Source organism: Sturnus vulgaris, chromosome 8, assembly GCF_052056855.1.
Source record: "Sturnus vulgaris isolate bStuVul1 chromosome 8, bStuVul1.hap1, whole genome shotgun sequence".
Taxonomy (NCBI): Eukaryota; Metazoa; Chordata; class Aves; order Passeriformes; family Sturnidae; genus Sturnus; species Sturnus vulgaris.
This window is the reverse complement of record NC_142250.1, coordinates 4,708,863-4,724,756: the sequence shown is the minus strand read 5'-3', so window position 1 is coordinate 4,724,756 and position 15,894 is coordinate 4,708,863. Positions and strand designations below refer to the sequence as shown.

At 42.8% G+C, this 15,894-nt stretch overlaps 1 protein-coding gene across 21 annotated transcripts in view; it reads left to right on the top strand.

Annotated features, from left to right (window-relative positions):
- Window positions 1-15,894, top strand: part of PCDH15 (protocadherin related 15) — a 643,743-nt gene that overhangs the window by 516,352 nt on the left and 111,497 nt on the right. For all 21 annotated transcript variants that reach the window (XM_088168755.1, XM_088168758.1, XM_088168745.1 and 18 more), the window contains 2 exons: window positions 3,750-3,829; window positions 7,103-7,196. In XM_088168755.1, coding sequence (XP_088024881.1) covers window positions 3,750-3,829; window positions 7,103-7,196 — 174 coding nt within the window. The remainder of the gene's footprint in view (window positions 1-3,749; window positions 3,830-7,102; window positions 7,197-15,894) is intronic.

The following is a 15,894-nucleotide window of genomic DNA, read 5'->3' as shown; positions in this document are numbered from 1 at the left end:
GCTTTTCCAGCCTCAGTGATCCTGCATTTTATTAAAAATACTTGATTGTTAAATCCCAAATCTGCTTGGCTTTAGCTTTGATGGTTAGTCCAGGACTGTATCCCTTGTAGGTGTGATAGTCCTCAGCCTGAAATGTGGAAGATGGAGAGGGACTTTTTACAAGGGTCTGGAGTGCCAGGCCACAGGGAATGGCTTCCCACTGCCAGAGGGCAGGGTTAGATGGGATACTGGAAAGGAATTGTTCACTGGCAGGGTGGGGAGGCCCTGGCACAGGGTGCCCAGAGAAGCTGTGGCTGCCCCTGGATCCCTGGAAGTGTCCAAGGCCAGGCTGGCCACTGGGTCTTTGAGCAGCCTGAGATAGAGGAAGGTGTCCCTGCCATGGCATGCGTGGCACTGGATGGGCTTTATGGATCCCTCCCTACCCAATTCCAAGTCCCGTTCCCTCGTCCTTCATTAAAACCTTCATCTGTACTAAAGGACTTCTGTGTGCAGGATATTTCTATTTTCATCTTCACTTTTTCCTGGTTATGTAAAATCTACCAGGACATTTTGGACATTCATAAACTGAGTATTTAAGCTTCTGAAATCCTGTGCTGCCTTTGCCAGGCAACAGAAAGTTCCAAATTAGGCACCTTGGTTTGGGTTTTTTGGGATTCTAGCAGTGCCTTAAAGTATTGCCTGTGTTCCATCGATGATATGGAATATCACCAAGCCTTAAATATTGAACAAGTGTTTTCACATTTAAATTTTCACACTGGTGTTTCTTTCCCTGAGTTTTATCCATTCAATACGTGTTTGGGCTGGTGCAGATTAAGAAATTACTCTTTTGTGGCTCTCTCTTAGTAATAATTTGGTAGTTCTCCATACAGCAGGAGGGTTACAAAATCCTGGAGAGAGCCCGCAAAACTTTTCAAGTATTCCCAAATTACCAAATCTGAAGATCTGCAAAATATTAGGGTCAGTAACAATGCAAATATAGCTGCTTTAAATTTGCCCTTTAGAATTTAGAAAAATATAATTCACTTTTTTCTTGTCCATTAAAATTTCTTATGCTGATGATGGAGGACTTTATTTCTTTCTTATCCCCTTATTTATTTTCTAACACACCCGGTTGGTCTTGACTGGTGTTTTAATTAACAACGTTTGAGATTAATGCAATATTAAATGATCTCCACTGCATTAATTTGTAAATAAACCTCAGAGTTTATTGCATGCCTGGGAGGCGTTTATGGCTTCATGTTCTGCCAGCCATTATTAATTAAAATATGCAAATGCTGTCATTTTTCTGGGAGCCTGCAGAACAAATAGGGCCGTTAGCAGGGTCCAGTTATGTGCTGAACAAGGAGCTACATGGAATTGTTGTGTACAATTTATGGAATCACTCTATGCCATTGATCTGGAAAAAAACAGGAATAGGTTGCTCTTCTCCCTTGCCTTTGGTGGTTTTCTTCTGTACATAAGAACTTCATGTTCTTTGCTTTTAAAGAAAGCAGGAGTTTTCAAAAGCAATGATTAACTTTCCCTCCCCCTTTTTTTAAGCGTGTTGATTGAAAGTGGATCTTCTGTGGGAATAAGGAGAAAACTAAATCAACAACAGCCAGTCTTTGATTTTCTGGCCTTCTGAGAGCCCCCTGCCTTTTTATGAGAGAATGCAGACCATAATGATACCCCTGAGACAACTTAATGTGAAGGTAGGGCAGGATGCCCTGCAGGGAAGGTAAAAGGAGCAAAAAGGGCTAAAGACTGGAGCAACCATAGGATTCTGGTAATTTAGGATCAAGGACAGTCCTCAGAGATGCCAGCTTCTCACACTGTCTGCCTCCAGTGTTTGGAACATTTTGTGTTCTTGGCTCAGATCCTGACTGTTCATATCCTCAGGCCAAGGAAATCCAAATTCCACCCACACCTCCTGACACTCAGTGCCACCCATGGAATTTATAAGCATTTTTCCCAAATTTCCCAGTCTATCATTGATGTTGTGGATGGGAATACTGATCAGTGCTGGGACAGCTGTACACACCCGTGCAGAAGTGAGTCAGTACTAACACTACCCACTACTGCCTGGCCTTAATTTTGATGATGGATTTAATTATTGTTTAATCCCAGCCTCCATTTGGAGACTGTGTTGTCGGAACTCCATTGGGAATATGTCCCATCAAGCAGTGGGAAAAGCCTTCACCATGGCTCAGCTGCTTTATTGATCCAGTTTCTGCTGTTCAAGAGACTTGTTGTCCTGTTGGAAAATCAGATTAAATGGCTTCAGCATCCTTATGTTCTGGAGAAATTTAGTTCTGTGTTATCCATCTGAATATTGGCAGGGAACTTACAAATAATTTGGATATTTGTGGGTTTCTGGGAATTGCACTCCACCTGCCTGGTGCATGATTTCCTGGCTCATTCCTCCATGAAGGACAGACCTTGGGTTTGCCCTCCAGCATTTTTGTTCTCTGGGAGTGCTCACAAAAAAAACCCACCAAACCCAGTGGCTTTGAGATTATTCCAGCCATTCTAAACACCAGGATGGACTTCACCAGGCTTGAATTCCAGCAGCTGATTCAAAGATGTTCTGTTTATGAACATCTTCTGTCCCTGACCCCAGCTCTCAGCTGAAGTTTTGCCCCAGTTAATTTATTTTGGAGTTGGAACAGTGGCAGTTTTGCCTCTCTGACCTTCTCAACATCATCGCTTCTGTTTTCAAACCACTCTTCAGGTTCCCTCTGCAACTTAAACATTTCTTTGTTATTCCTTGTGTTCTCTCCTCTTTCCATTCCAATTTTGTCTTGACTTTTTCTGTCCACATCCAGTTTTTCTTGCTCTTTCCTAGTGCTGATCCCTTCCATCTGACTTACCCCCTGACTTTTATTTGGCTAAGCCAAGTTGTTTTCTTACTGCATTCCCTGCTCTGCTTGCACATTTAAATGGTTTGTGCTTCTACTCTTAATTTTGGGGGGTGTTTGAGTTGAGTTTTTTGTTATTTTTCTTGGATTTTTATCTCAAAACCTGCTTTTTTAGGTGGTCAGCTCAAAGCTACACAGACCTTGATTATGGTCCACAGCAACAACTTGACAGGAGCAAAGTGGGGGTTGGCCTCTTCTCTTCTAGACCAGAGGAAATGGCCTTAGGTGGCACCAGGAGAGATATCAAAAGTAGTTTATTCAACTTTTGAAAGATTTTTTTTCCACCTAATAGGTGGAATATCCTCATTTTGGTGCTGTTAATGTCTGTTCTTAAAGGTCTTACCCTGATCTTCACCCCTCCAAAAAGCAAATTATTGTAGAGGGTGAATGCTACAGTTGGAACTCACTAGAGCATCAGCCAAAGATTGGGATTCTAATAAAATAACAGAAAGAGGGGTCTTGATAAGCAGTAGAAATGAAGAATGGGAGGAAAGGAAAATAAAAGTTGAGTCTAATCAGTGTGAAGCTGCAGAAAAATAGAAGTAAATGATTAAAGCCTGAATTACACACTCATGCTGCTGTAATATAGCTGTAATTTGACAATTAGATAATTACTAATAATTAATAGTAATTATTTTCCTCCATTCAGGATATTGTAATTTCAGGAATTCTGATGTATTCCAGCTTTATCTTGAGTAGCCCATCAATAACCAGAGTTGCCTTAGAAACAGGGATTGGTGTCATCCCTGTGGGAAATTTTCCTAAAACTTAATTCCCCAGTTTCTACATGGAAGGGAAGAGAAGAAACCTTTCCACTGACTGAATTTTATCATTTTTTTTCCTTCCCTAAAGGCTTTTGATAGAGAGGGTGACCCCATCAAATACCTCATTCAGAATGGAGATCCTCAACAAGTTTTTAATCTCTCTCAAAGGTAAGTGGGAAACCCTTGGAAAACAGACTTGGAACTTGTCAGTCCAGGGAATGGAGGAGCTGAGAGAAAAGGGTTGTGCTCAGACACCTTCAGCTGCTCCTTCGAGGGGCTGTCAGCCATTAATGAGAGCTCTGTGAGCCAAATTCCACTCTGGGGTTTGTCACTGGCCACTGTTTATTTATTTTAAACACTTTAGGTAAGGGAAACTCACTGAGGTGGAAAGATTCTGTTTAAAAGAGTGGCCAGGGATTAATTAAAACTCTTTTACCTGTCAGCTCCTGACTAATGACAGGGGCAATTTTTGCTTTAATTTCCTGGCTTGTTATGGTTTAGCCTGTAGTGAAAAGTCCTTTGAGCATTGTTAAAGAACTGTATTTTCTTTAAATTGAATCCAACTTTAGAGAGAGAGAGATAGAGGGTTTGTTGTGAAACATAAGCACCAGATTGGTCTGTGTGTGGCCCACCACCCTTTATTTTACCTAATATTAGCTATTACTTTACCTGTTATTAATTATTATTTGCAATCCAAGGTATTCTTTTCCTTGCAGGAGGAAGGGAGGGTGGTGAGCTGAATTCCCGCAATAAATGATGGGACAGAAGTAACCTGGGGCTTATTATTTCCTGGTGCAAAATAATTCTAATTTGGTGTGAGGGAAAGATTGTGAACCTAAATACCCAAACCTCCTGAGACAGTTTTATATGTTCTGAGTGAGCTGTGGATGATAAATCTCCCATTTGTGGAGAATCAAATCCTTCAGGAAACAATGGGAATAAAGCCTTGAAAATGCCAGGAGGTGCTGGTGCTCTCATCCACTAGGATTGATAAACACTTGGCAGGTGAGGGGCAAGGGACACCTTGGAGAGGGGATACTTTCCTTCACTAGAGTGGCCAGAGCAGGGATTGATGTTGGGATACTGGTGTTAGCCATGGCTTGGGATTGGAATTTTGTAGGGACTCCTGCCCAAGTGATGCTAGCAACCCTTTCCTTTACATGGAGAAACTCAGCCTGACCTCCTCTGGCACCTTTAGAACTTGGATAATTTACAAGAGTGACATGAGGGACACTCCAGAGAGGGGTTGCAGTGATAGTAAAGAAGGATTTGTTGATTTAGAAGGTGAATAATCCAAACTGGCTACATGAGAGATGCTCCAAAGAAGGCTTGCCGTCTTAGTAAAGCACCATTTTTTGATTTCAACATGAATAATCCCACCTGGTTACATGAGAGATACTCCAAAGGGATCACTCAGTGATCACAGCACCCCTCACACCACACCATAAAATTCCTGGCAGTTCTTCACATCAGAGAGGCTTAAAACATCTGTGGAAATCCAGGCCAGCTCCTGGCATGAAGATCCTCTGGAATGTGGATCCATGTGTTGTCCAACTTGGGATGTTAGCAGGGTGGCCATACCCAGAAACCAAGCAGTTAAAGATAATGTATGAAAGAATTCCCAACTGGAATTCCTGCTCCATCCCTTCATCCCCCTCCTCTGGGACCCTTGGGAGGCCTGACTCCCCCTGTCTCGCAGCCCCCACAAATCTGAGCATGGGGTTCAGTGCTCGGCTCTGCTCTAGCACCTCATGGTAAAAAGAAGAGTTATTTGAAGTGTTTTCCCCTTCCTGTTCCTTTGGAAAAGGCTTTGTGCCAAGTTTCCTTCAGCCTTTTGCCTTCTTTTTTCTGGATACTGAAATATGTTGATCGATTAAAGGAGGATTACTATTAAATAAAACATCTTCAATGTGGGTGGTGTAAGGCTACAGGAATTTATCTCAATTTTGGATGCTGGAAGGCCAATGCAGAACCCATGACCAGGATTCTCTCTCCCTTTTTCTGGATTCTTGTTTTCCTTCCTGGAGCATGCAGTTAACTCCAGTGTAATTCCTGCTGGGCAGCACGAGGACTGGATACTCCGAATTCTACATCTCCCTACTCCATCTTTTTCCTCCTCAATCCGAGGGTTGGGAGATGGTTTTGTTCTCCCCTCTCTGGCTCTGGAACCTGAGCACCACCTCTGGTAATTCCCTACCTCCTTATGTTTCCTGGAAAGAGTGAGGCTGGAAAGCTGGAGTGTTAAAGGACTAGGATTCCTGGGGGAAAACACAGGGTATTGATAACTTAGGATAGATAATTTAGGATATTTATAATTTAGGACATTTATAATTTAACCTATCTTTTGAATGATGTTCATCTATTGAAACAGGCAGTCAAGTGTAATTTTTCAGGGGTAGGAAGGAGATAAAAAAGGAGATACGGTAGAATATTGGAGAAGTGCACATGGATTCATGCAGTGTTTGATGTCAATATTCTATTCTCAGCTCCACCTTAATATATATTTTTTAATTAATAATTTACCACTTAAGTCTTTTATGTTTTATTTACTCTTTCTTCCCCCTAAATTTTTTTGTTTATATTTTCTTGCAGTGTTTTGAACAACTGCTGAAAAATAGATATTTCTGTATAACAAATTGTTTCATTTGTCAGCAGTTACAGGAATTTGCAGTGCTTTCAGACATTGTTTAATGTGGCTTTCAATTAATCCTTCTTTTGTTGTCCTTTTAAAACAGGCTTCAATAATCACGAGATCTGAAATCTCTGGAAGTGTCCAAGGCCAGGCTGGACAGGGCCTTGGAGCAACCTGGGATAGTGGAAGGTGTCCCTGCCCATGGCAGGGGGTGGGACTGGATGAGCCTTAAGGTCCCTTCCAACCCAAAACACTCTGGGATTTGTTTTCCCCCACCCTTGTGCGTGCAGTAATATTTCATTATTGGGGGATACTCACAGGCCTTACTCAGAAGTTACTCAATGTGTAACTTCCCCCAGTAGCCTCTCCCTGAGGAGACTCACCCTGTGTGAGTCTGTGTGTGTTGTATTTCCAGAGTTTCCTGCTCAGTCCTGCTGTTTATCAGGACTCCTCAGTGATTAATCCCCTTCTTGTCCTTCTCTCTTCTCATTTATTGAAGCATTAATAGTAAAAATACTAAATAAATATGTTTTGATAATTAAATAAATAGCTAAAGTGCAGCAGGAGCAAATCAGGGTGCTGTGTTCAGTGGAGCTCTAGCTTTTGTAATCTTACTAGGTTGATGTTTTAGTCCATGATTATTCCTGTATCCAAGTGGAGAACATTAGGAATTAGCTTATGGTTTTTCTTGGCCTTCACCCACAGGAAGCCTAAAAGCTCCTACAAAGAGGAGCCATGGTGTCAGCAGGGTGCTCACAGACCTCTCCCAGCTGCCCTGCTGACACCTCCTGGTTTTGTTCTGTCCCCAGCTCTGGCTTGCTGGCCTTGGGAAAGCCGCTGGACAGAGAGAGCACCGACCGCTACATCCTCATCGTCACGGCCTCGGACGGCCGACCTGACGGGGTGAGTGTCCTCCACGTGCGCTCTGACTGCCGGCTCCGCATGGATCTCCACCAAACCTGTGGGAAAGCTGGGACCGTTTTCCTTTGGGTGGTGAGGGTGAAGCCTGTGTGTCACTGCCTTTGGTCGTGGACAAAGGGATTTTGCTGCTGCTTTGTGTTATTAACAGCCAAGGGCTTGTGTGTTCACACACGTTCATCTTCTGTTTCTTCTCTAGTCGATACCCACTCCTCTTCGTCCCTTCTCCCAGGTGTGGAAAGTGAATTAGCGATTTGTACTTTATCCAGCTCTTTTCCACAACTGACTGTCCAGCTCTCCAGAAAAGTCTTGAAAAAATCCCACTTCTCTTTCAAAAAAGGCGATTTTTTATCAGGAGCTATCTCTCATCTTTGCACCAATCCATGACCCCACAACCAACCCCACCAATAGCTGCTCACACTTGTGTTTAATATAACAAAAAAGTGATTTTTTTCAATTTTTCTGTTAATTTTTTTAAAAAATTCAATTTTCCTATGAAATTAAAAAAAAAATCAATTTTCCTATTAAAACAACATTTCCTAAAATGGTGGACTATTTAAGGATATATGTTTATTGATCAAGCAGAGGCAATGGAATAATTTTTCCTGAAACTTTGTAGCTGGATTGTGCAGGGTACCTGGGAATGCAGCAGCTCTTGCTTGGAATAGTAGCACAGGTGGGGGACAAATCTCTGTACATCTGACCTTATGTATCACAGCAGATCTAAAATAATAACTCTAATAATTAATAAATAACAAGAATGCATTATCTGGGCTATTCTAGAAGGATTTGAGATTGAAAGAGAGACATTGCTACATTGCTACAGAGTGAAAATTCTGAGGTTTGGGCCTGTGCTCATTGTAGTAGAAGAAAATCTTGTTTATTTCTTCTATCGCCTACTCTTTTTAGCTTCTTCACCTAACAAGCTTTGCCTTCCTGCTCAGGATTTACTCTGAATTTCCACACACACCCAAAAATATCAAGGAAGCCTTTATACAATTTAGTGGCAACATGGAGGAATTGTAACAGAGTCTCCACCTTTTCCATGAAAAATCTGGTTACACTTTTTGTGGTAATTCATCTTTAAACTTGTGGGTTTGTTCTTCGTGAACTGCACTCACAGCTGTGAGTTCAGTGGTTTTGATCTCAATCTTCCAGCTGGGAAATCTGAAGATGTAAATTAAAGACTTGCAAGTTGGTTCAGGCTGTGTTACGCTCCTGAAATACTCTCTGGGGTGTTAAAAAAAAAAAAAAAGAAAAGAAAAAAAGAAAGGGGGGGACTGAAAAGCTCTTTCCTCTTCCTTTCATCTAGAGAGAGATTCATTCGCTTTGCCCTGGGATTAAGTGGCCAGCAGATTAATTCTAACATTCTGAAGGTGATAGTTGGGGTTTTGAAAAGAAATCCTGTTAATCATGGCACAGTGCTTAGCAGAAAATAGTTGCATGTGAGCTGAGATATGGTGTTAGAAGCTCAGCTCTGGAAAAACCAGCCAAAATAAACTGTGGAGGGCTCCTTTAGAGTTGTCCCTGGACTGTGCTGTTGAACACCTCTTGAAGTTCTTGTTACTCGCCGTAACAACAAAATCTACTGTAAGAAATCCTCCCCTGCTATCTCATTTTCTCCTCTCCTCCCTCAATCCCATTGGCAGGGCTGTCCAGAGAGCTGTGGAGTCCCCATTGCTGGAGGTGCCCAAGGAAGGCCTGGACTTGGCACACAGTGCTCTGGCATGAGGATCAGTCACAGAGCATATTTGATAATTTTGGCAATCTTTTCCAGCCTTGTTGATCCCATGACTCTATGATTTCATACCAGATTTTTTTTTGCTGAAATTTTGCAGCTGCAGGTGTGTGTGCATCGTTTTTAGGGTCAAATGTGAACACACTCTGTAGCTTGAGCGTGTTCCTCTGCCTGGTTTGGGGTTTTTGTCACTGTTCCTTACCTGCCTGTAGCTGCTTTCTGCAGTTCATATTTTCTGTCAGTGGTGGGGCAGCTTGCTTCTTGAGATTGTCCAGCAATAGAACTCAGTTGACCAAAGCTTCTGATGCTAGCAGCTGGAAAGGGTTAAGACTTGGGCTTGCCAGGATTGCAAAAAAGGCTGGATAAGCTCCTTGGCTTTTATTTTACAAACAAATGGATGAAACAAGGCAGCTCAACCGAGGCATTAAATCTCCAAGCCTTTTCCATGCCAGGAAACAGTAGGTGTGACTGATTTGCCAGGCTTCCTTGTGTCTTTGCACAATTTCCTTGATTTGCGGCTCTTCTGGATGTACTCCCTGCTATTTGACAGGCTTCTCCTGGAGAAGGGTCATGTCTTGGTTTTGAAAGACAGATGTCTGCCAAGAAAGGCAGGAGCCTCTTTTTAAAATGGAGAATGTAACCCCCCTCCCTCCAAATTATCATAATTTTGAAATTAAAGGGCTCTCAGGCAAAGATATGAGAATAGGAATAACAGTTCTTTACTAGGAAAATTAAAATAGAAATACAGTATTACAAAGAACAAACCCAAAAACACTGACAGGGTCAGAATACAACCTGACACCCTGTCAGTCAGGGTGTTGGTAGCAGTCCCATTAAATGGTGGCTGCAGATCTCCTGGAGTGACAGATGTGGTTCAGTTGAAGCAGTGCTCCTGTAGAAGGGTGCAGTTTTCCTCCAAAGGTCCCGTGATGATATGGAAAGGTTCGGTTTTCCTCTGGGATCTAGTGGGAAAAGGCTGCCTTGGTGTTCCAAATCTCAGTTTTTCTCTAGGTAGGAAAGGCTTGGCTCCTCCCTCTGGCTGGAGCGTCTCCCAATGGGATGATGTAATTTTATCAGTCAGGCAATGGGACTCAATGGCCCATTAACAGATGATACCTTCCTGGAGGAAGGATGGGTTGTGGAAAAGATAAAGAACACTGCCCCTCCTGGTTTTAACAGATGGCCCATTGGCAGAGAATATCTCCCACAGAGATAAGGATCACTGCCCCAGCTGGATTCAACGGATGGTGATAGAACACATTCCTCCAGTCACATCCTGCATTGCAACCCAAGACAGTCAGGACTCACTCAGAGTTCCTAGGGCTGGTACCATGCCAAGCCCTTCTGAGGACATGGATCCTTGGTCCAAGCAGGCAGTACCATTTCATGGAGAAATTTTGCTTTTAAACTAGTTTTTATCAGGAAGCAACAGTGTCTTTTTAGGAAAGAAAAATATTTTCACAGTTACAAAACCACTACTTCCAAAGCTCATTCACCTGCTGCTTGTCATCCAGCTCTGCTTTTTTGTGAACAGTTCCATTAGTGCCTACAGAAAACTGATGATGTCACCAGATGCCTTGTTGCAGTTTGTCTAAAATCTCAAAATTGATTCCCCAGGAAGGTACAATGCCATTTAAATCCCATTAACATATTTTAGCTGGTAACTTATCCAACCTGATCCCTTTCCATCCAACATGAAACCAGCTATTAGAGTCAAACCTACTTAGAGTCAGCTTTTGGATTTTATTTCCTGTATTTGATTGAAGTTTTTTTAAATTTGAAAAGCATTCAAAGGAAAAAGATTTTACTGTTGTGGGGGCTTTTTGTTATTGTTGGGTTGTTTCTTTTCAATGAGATGTGGTAGCTTGACCTTGCTCTATCCCTGCTCTCTTCAGTGGAACAGGGAAGAAAAATATAAGGAAAGGGAGAGATCCCTCACCAAATATTGCCATGGTCAAAAAAACTTGGGGAAATCCATTGATTTTATTACCACCAAAATCAGAGCAGGGTAATGGGAAGTAAAACAAATCTTAAGAATATCTTCCCACCACCCCTCCCTCCCTCCTTCCTTGGCTCCCCCTCCTCCCCTCCAGTGGCACAGGGAGACAGGAATGGGGGCTGTTGGAGTCAGTAAGTCGGAAGTTTTTCTGAATTCTTCAGAGAGAGATTAGAATGTAGAGATTAAATTAAAGTCTTTAAATAGATTGAAGTATGTTAAGCCAAATAAATGTTATAAATAACTTTATAATAACTATTAACTTGCTTAACTTTTAAATGAAATAACCCAACAGTGTAAGTACCTAAGAGCACTCGGAGGGTCCAAACCTCACAGGGGCTTGTGTTGTGTTGTTTGTGCTATTTGTGTTGTGTTGTTTGTGCTGTTTGTGTTGTTTGTGTGGTTTGTGCTGTTTGTGCTGCTGCTTCTTCCTCAGGGAGAGGAGTCAGAGTCCTTCCCCTGCTCCAACATGGGGTCTCATCCCATGGGAGACAGTTCTCCATGAGCTGCTCCAGTGTGAGTCCATCCCATGGGCTGCAGCTCTTCATGAACCGCTCCAAATGTGGATCCACTTCCATGGGGTCAGTCCTTTAGGAAAAGGCTGCTCCAGTGTGGGTCTCTGATAGGTTCTGGGTGCTATCAACAAACCTGCTCCTGTGTGGGCTTGTCTTTCCATGGATCCACAAGTCCCTGCTCCAGCATTGGCTTCCCACCTCCCTCAGCATCCCTGTGCTCTGGTGTGGGCTTCTGCAGAAGCTGCAGGCGAATCTCTGCAGCTTCCATGGGCTGCAGGGGCATAGCTGCCTCTCCATGGGCTTCCCCATGGAATTTCAGCTCCAGTACCTGGAGCACCTCCTGCCCCTCTTCCTGCCCTGCCCTTGGTGTCTGCAGAGCTGCTTCTCTCCCATGGTCTCACTCCACTCTTCTCTGGCCACAATTATAACTGTGTAATAACAATTTTCCTTCTCAAATCAGTTATCCCAGAGGCATCACCACGATTTCTGCCTTGGTCAGTAGCAGGTACATCCTGGATCCCCTGGAGTTGGTATTGTTGGAGCTTCCAGCAGCTCCTCAGAGAATGCGCCCCTACAACCCCTCACTACCAGAACCTTGCCACACAAACCCCATCCAGGAGAACTTTCCTCCTCAGTTACAACATGGATAATTGGCATTTGTATATTTTTGTGGCTTGGTTTTGTGAGCAACAGTCATAGGATCCCCAGATAAATTCCAATTGCAGGGGATCTCAGGAACTGATATTTCTCAGGCATTGACAATTTAAATGCGGTTATTTAATCCGTACCTTTCAAGCATAAAGATGCCCAAAAAGCCCTCACAGAGTGGAAAAAAGGGAACATTTGTATTGGTCTTTCATACTCACCTGAGTAAATTCAGTGTTTGTAACTTCACCCAGTTATATTGGTTCAGGAATTGGGGGCAGCACTCCAGAATTTCAACATCCACAATACTTCCCAGCCAAACTCTGTGTGAACAAAGATTTTAGGCATTATGACATGAAAGCAAAGGGGCAAAACTTCTGCTCATGAATTTTTAAATAATAGTGTATAAAATCCTGGAATACCTCATCTGGGAAAGGTTGCTATGCTTGGAAATGGTTGATGTTTTCAGGAAGAAATTTATCCCAGACTGCTTTGAAAGCTTTCTGTCTCAATGTGATTACTCTCTTGTTCTCATAAAACTAGGGATGTTCTTCTCCACGGAGCTAAGCAAGGCTCAGGCATCTCCTTGGATCTTCCTTGGCCCAGGGAGACACATTAAAACAGATTTTTCTTTCCATTCTGGTATCTCCAGGAATTTGGAGGACAGCAGGACACCTCCTACATAATCTTGTGCTTCTGCTTGGAGTGCAGCAGCCCCAGTCTCACACTTTTGGGGATCAGCATTTCCACTGGCTGCCTTTCCCAATAGTTATGAATGTCACAGAATCCTTAAAGTTGGAAAAGACCTCTGAGATCATCAAATCCAGCCATCAACCAGCTCCACCACTACCATGTCCTCAAGTGCCACATCCACAAGTGTCTTGAACACTTCCAGGGATGAGGACTCCACCACTTCTTGAGAAGCTGTTCCAGTATTTCACAGTGCATTTGGTGAAGGAATTTTCCTTAATATCCAATCTAAACGTCCTCTGGCACAACTCGTGGTCATTTCCTCTCTTACTGGAGAAGACATCTCTCTATTTCCTTTCCAAACCCACCACTTCCTGGATTCTTCATCTTGGACCTCCTTCCTCCACAGCTGCCACTAGGGCAGACCAGTGCTCTGTGCTTGCCCTAGAATCCATTGGAGTAGTACAAGGATACAATGGGGCATTGACTCTCCTTTTGATCTCTGATATTCTTTAGAGGAATCTATATCCAACCCCCATCATCATCATCATCATCATCATCATCATCATCATCATCATCCTCGAAGTCTGTTGAGCTTATTTTTGCATTTGGAAAGTCTATGGTCCAACATACAGAATGTTTTGGGAGGTTTATGGTTTTTGGATTTTTTTTTCTTGCCTCTTTTTCTGCGTCATTACCAGAAGGCCTAAGAGGGGTTTGACAAGACTGCTGTGGCATGGAGTAACTGAGGTTTCTCTTTTCTAAACCCCAAGGCTGATTTAACTGATTCATGTAGTGTGGTGACAGTCATGGTGGCACCATTTGAATTTGGGGGACTGCTTAATTCCATCAGAATTAATCCAGAGCCACTTATGCCCTCACCCAGCACCATGGCTTTCTGTGGAGTGGGGTGGCCTGGCAGCCACATTTCCATGACTCTTCCCTGGAATGCTCCTGATGGTTTAAAATGCTCAACTGTGCTTCCCAAATTATTATTGTTCTGAGTTATGACCTGGAGCATTAAGATGCTTGTGGGTTTTCCCAGGAAAACATGACCTGTCACCATTAACAATCTGACACAAACAATTAAGGATGCATTAATTTAGCAGGCAGGAAAATGCTTTTATTTCCCAAGTAATGAGCTCTTAGTTGTAGATGGGCAAAGTGGCATGTGAAGGAGAAGACACATTCCAAGCTTAAATTGTATTCACAAATTGGGATGTGTTTGGATGCAATTCCTGTCTTCACCTTTCAGAGAGAGGAGTTTGAAATGAATACACGTGGCTTTTGTCAAAAAAAGAAAAAGACTTCTGTGCCCTTAATTTTTGGCTTGTATGTGTCAGTTGATTTAGTGAGATGAAACAGGAGCTCCATTGTGTTGTCTTAATGTATCTTGTGTGAAAAACGGGAAATTCCTACCTCCAGATACTAATGTTTCATCCTCAAAGTATTCATCTGGCGCTGCAGAAATGGGATTTTCTGCCTGGAAAAGCAGAGCATCTCAGTGCCTAATTTACAAATCCATTTGGGAATTAGGAATTAGGTGTTCTGAAAAGTTAACAGTCATCCAGAGGATGTTCCCAACCTCCAGCTACATCCTTCCTTTTTAACATATCTGAAGGAGCACCAGGGTGTGTTGTGGTCATGGTCACTTTGAGGTACTCATAAATTACTGGTAGGGTTCAGGTTCTTTATTTTTGTCTTAAAAGACTCAACCATCAGGCCACCAAACTCCATTGGAAGTCCAGGAGAAGCTGTCATCTGTCCAGCTGTTCAGGGTATATCCAAAGATTCACTGGATAGGGAAGATCAGAGGTGACCTGGCTCTAGGATGGTTTCTCTGAAAGCCTTGAATCCAAGATCTATCCTTTAATCTGACTGTGCCCATTCCTTCTGCAATGAACACTTCAGGAAAAAAACAGGGATCGTTTAAGCCCTGCAGAGCCCAGGACTGGTTTGGGACCACATTTCCTGAGGAGACACAGGTACCATCACCCTTGGAAAGGCGTCTGAGAGTGAACCCAGTGCTCTGGGCACTGAAGACAGGGATCAAACTGCATGCAGAACTCTGCTGTTCCTTGAAAGTCATGGGAAGAAGCAACAGTTGAAAAGTAATGGGAATCACAGGGAGCTGAGGGAATCTAAAGAAGGCTCATCTCCTTCCCTATGAGGGTGGGGGGCCCTGGCACAGGGTGCCCAGAGAAGCTGTGGCTGCCCCTGGATCCTTGGAAGTGTCCAAGGCCAGACTGGACTTTGGGGCTTGGAGCAGCCTGGGATAGTGGAAGGTGTCCCTGCCCTTCCACTGGAAGGGGAGGCACTGGATGGTTTTAAGGTCTCTTCCCAAGCCATTCAATGATTCTTTGATTTCAGTGCTTTATGTTAAATCCTGAAAGTTAGACATGGGGATTTTGGCCTTCTTAGAAGATCATTCATAATTCAGAGCCTCTGTCTTCCACGACACTTGAATTAATTCCCTTTCTTAGAGCAAACAGGTAGCCCTGAATCAAGGTAATTTAAACAAAGATTTACTTATTGAGTAGCATACAGAGAATTCATTAATTGCTGTAAATTTTCTGTTACTCTTTGGAATTGTAACTGTTTCTGTTACTCCTGTCTCTAGTCCACATGAGTTCCATTATCCAGCAAGAAGGAAGCTAGAGGGAATATTCCTAAATATATGAAAGGGAACAGTATACACAGATCCATAATTTGACCTTCCTCCTTGAAAGAACTTCTCCTCAAATTATTTTCTTTCCAAGCTGTAATTAGACACACTGCCTGTTACTGTTTTCCTGACAAGTTCTGTATTTTGTATAAGAAATCCTTAAAAATTCCAGCTGATATGTGAATTCCAGTTTGCACGAGAGGAGTTTGTCCGGACAGATTTCCTCCTCCTGGAGAGAAGGCTTTTCTTCCCTCAGCAGCTCTTTTATTACAGCAAGCTTTAGGAGCCTCCCAAATTTTGAATGCTTGTGTGGCTTAGCATGGATAATATTCCCTATTAAGGCTTTGATTTCATGTGCTAAAAAGGAAGGGGTGAATTAAGGAATTTATACAAAGTAATAGATTGATTCCAGCTTTCAATCCAAGATTTGGAGC